This window comes from Echinops telfairi, unplaced genomic scaffold (genome assembly GCF_000313985.2).
Source record: "Echinops telfairi isolate 266 unplaced genomic scaffold, ASM31398v2 ScPeMD7_2010;HRSCAF=2546, whole genome shotgun sequence".
In the NCBI taxonomy this organism is placed as follows: domain Eukaryota; kingdom Metazoa; phylum Chordata; class Mammalia; order Afrosoricida; family Tenrecidae; genus Echinops; species Echinops telfairi.
The window spans coordinates 21,648,023-21,651,353 of record NW_022105908.1 but is presented as its reverse complement, the minus strand read 5'-3'; the positions used below and the strand labels follow the sequence as shown (position 1 = coordinate 21,651,353).

The 3,331-nt window shown below is 62.4% G+C and overlaps 1 protein-coding gene across 1 annotated transcript; it reads left to right on the top strand.

Annotated features, from left to right (window-relative positions):
• Window positions 1–1,570: 1,570 nt before the first annotated feature.
• Window positions 1,571–3,330, top strand: PFN1 (profilin 1; the record flags this gene model as incomplete). The annotated part of the gene is made up of 2 exons (XM_004716176.2): window positions 1,571–1,779; window positions 3,238–3,330. Coding segments are annotated over exons 1-2 (225 nt in total), but the record flags the coding sequence as incomplete, so codon positions are not given.
• Window position 3,331: the final 1 nt, after the last annotated feature.

Genomic DNA, 3,331 nt, shown 5'->3' with positions numbered 1-3,331 from the left:
GGGGTGCGGCAGTCCAAGAGGGCGGCGGGCGGGGAGCACCGCCACGTGCCCGAGATCGACTCCGCCCGAGCTGGCTGCTGGGGACTCCGCCACGGCGGCTGTCGAGGAACGCGGGCTCGGGGGGCGCCGGGAACCAGGGGAGTCGGGGTGCTGGGCGCGAGAGAGGATGAGATAGGAAGGAAGCCCCTTCCCGCACTGGAGGCTCGGCCAGACCCGGGCGTCCCGCCCGCCGAGGGACCGGAAGCAGCCAAGGCCCTCAGCGGCGACGCTGGCAGGTCGGGGGCCGGTTCACCTCAGCGGGTCACCAGAGGTTGGCCTCCACGCCCTCCCCGGTTGGCGGCAAGCGAAGTAGTCGCGCCAAGTTTTTATTGAAGGAAAAACGTCAAAGCCCAACGCAAACGGTCCCAAGCAAGAGGGACTTTCCCTCCGTGTTGAAAAAGTTCCACTCGTGCACCTTTTTGAGAAAGTTTCATTCGGTTGTGCCGCTTATTCGTATTCTTCCGCCTAAGGAAATAGTTCCGCCGGTCTCGCCCTGCAGGCGCCCGCGTTCAGTGACCTCTGCAGACACGGGCCAAGGGGCACGGCCACTGACCCACAGGCGGGGCTCGGGTGTGGGGCGAGGCTCCGAGCTGGAGCTGATCCCGCCAAGGGAAGAGCCTCTGGAAGGGGGGGGGGGTTCAAGGGCGCCCAACTTGGGGTGCGTGCACAGGTACTGGGAACAGAAGTCTCCCACGTGTGACTTCGCCTCTGGAAACGGCCGGGACAGTTCACAAAACTCCCCTTCGCCGCTTATTTCTTCAATAGAGAAATAGAATCAAAAGCGTGGAGGTGACAGCGCCCCCGCCCGCGCCCCTGCCTCTGCCTTCAGGCGGGAGACACGTCCCCGGCCCGCCCCCCTCGCAGGAGGGTTCAGATCGCTCCGGCCAGTCGCGCCCGGGCGCGCGCCCGCGCAGACGGCCGCCAGCCCCAACCGTCCCACGCGCCTTCCCTCCGGCCGCGCGCAGGCGCAGGCGCAGGCGCCGCCGCCCGCCGTCCCTGCCCTCTGGCGGAGGTGGGGGGAAGGGAGAATCGTTCCGTTTAACCCTGGGTTCCCCAAACTCTTTCTTTTTCATTTGCTTGGTTTGCAGCTTGCTATTTCTCCCACCTTTCTGTTCTTTTCCTTCCTCTGGCTCACTCCCTTCCGCCTTTAGTATAATTTTTACTAAAGCCTGGTTTACATTCAATGGGAAGGGGAACCCTAACCCTAATCTCGCCCTTGTGAGCCTCCCCCCGACTCCCCCTCCTCCCTTCTTATATAGCTTTCCATCGGACTCGGCAAATTTTGCAATAGGGGGAGGGATTTTTTTCAATTGCCATTTGCAAACTTCGGTCTCGGCCGGCGGGCGAGGAGGGGGGGGGCGGAGGGAATAGGAACAGGCCCCGCCCCTACTCCTCATTGCAAATAAAATTCTAAGGGGAGCTGGGGGAGGAGCAGGAAGTGCGAGGGCTGCTGCTGCACAGCTAGCAGAGCCGCGGTCCGGACAGCAGCGCGTGCCCCGAGCTCTCCGCCTTCCCCCCGCCCGCCCGCCCGCCCGCCAGCCCGAGGCAGCCCAAGCTCAGCCCGCGGCCCCAGCAGAAGCACCGAGAAGCTGCCCCAGTAGCAACGCCATGGCCGGGTGGAACGCCTACATCGACAACCTCATGGCGGACGGGACCTGTCAGGACGCGGCCATCGTGGGCTATAAGGACTCGCCCTCTGTCTGGGCCGCTGTCCCCGGGAAAACCTTCGTCAACATCACGGTCTGTGAACCTGCGCGGTCCGGGGACCCGGCTGGGCTTGGACCCTGAAGGAGGGACTTGGGTGGGGGCGGGCGCGGTCTGGGGAGGGCAGCGAAAGACCGAGCCGACCCTTGCCCCGGAATTGGCACGAATGGCCGCTGCACGTGAATGGGACCCGCCGTCGCCTCTTTTAAGTCCTACACCCTAGGCGGCGGCACCCATCCCGCCGGCCGCCCTGCTTTCCGCGACGGGGCGTTACATCCGGGGCACAGGGTGGGGAGGGGCGCGCCTCCCGGTGCGGCGGCTCACTTCCGCCTCGTTCAGGGCGGGGCGGGCACGCGCTGCAATTTTAGGCAGAAATGGTGATTTCAGAAGGGGCTGAGAGCCCCCTGAGCCCCCTGCTGCACTTCCGGCTTCCAGCACGCGTCCCCTTCACCATTGTTCGGCTTTACGGCCGGAGGGATCCCCAGGCGCTAGGTATGGGTCCCCAGCCCGCCTTCCGCGGGCTCCCTGCCCCTCCCAGCTCCGTTAGAGAGGGCGAGGCGGCCACACGCCCCCTAATTCGGCACGTTGGGCCCAACATTCCTGTGGGGTCGGTCCCGGAAGTCCCCTCACCCTCCTTTCCCGCCACCCAGCGGGCCCTAGAGCGGGCAACTTTGTGAGAAGTTCTAATACAGTACAAGTTATAGGATAAGGGACGGCTCGGTGTCCCCATCACTACCTCCCCTGCCCACACTGCCCGGAAGTGGGGAGGGGGAGCGGAAGTTCGAGGGGGGGGGAAGAAGGGGATTTCCGGGCGGGAGGGAACCGGATGTGGGGTTTGGGGTAAAAGGGGGAGCGGGGAGAAAGGTTCCCTGAGGTAGCTAGAAGGGAGAGCTTACTGATCGAGTTTAGCACCAGGCCCCCTTCTCCAAAGTTTTCTTACTTGATCAGAGTGGGGCCAGGGGTGGTCTTGCTCACCTCGGGCCATAGACACCTGGACCTCAACTCCAGGTTACTTGGAGACCCAGGCGTCCGGGCCCCTTACACTCCAGCAGAACCTTTGACCAAATAAGGGCAAAGTTGCTTCTCCTGCCTCACCCGCCCCCTCCCTTCCCCCCTCTGCTTCTGCTTTTCCTGAAGGAGAGTTGTGAGCATCCAAAGGCTGCCCACTCGCCTCCACCCCAATCTCCTCTCTGGTTTTAGGCCCTCGTTGATTCCTGGAGTTGCCTCATTAAAAATAGAAATTGCGTTTTCAGCGGGATAGGGCATCCCTCTATTACTACTCGCTAAGGCTGAAGGATCGTGATCTTTGTGCATTGATGTCAGTCTTAAGAGTTTCACACATTTCATGGACTTTGACAAAGCCAATCTCTCTTTACTTTGGGCGGCCTGGAGTTCTGGCTCCCCGAGAAGTGGCAGGAAGGTGGGTCCTTGGTGAACGGGGTGGGAACCTTGGTATACTGACTCCCTTTATAAGGTCATTGGTTCCCCTTTCAGCCGGCCGAGGTTGGAGTTCTTGTTGGCAAAGACCGGTCAAGTTTTTTCGTGAATGGGCTGACACTTGGGGGCCAGAAATGTTCTGTGATCCGGG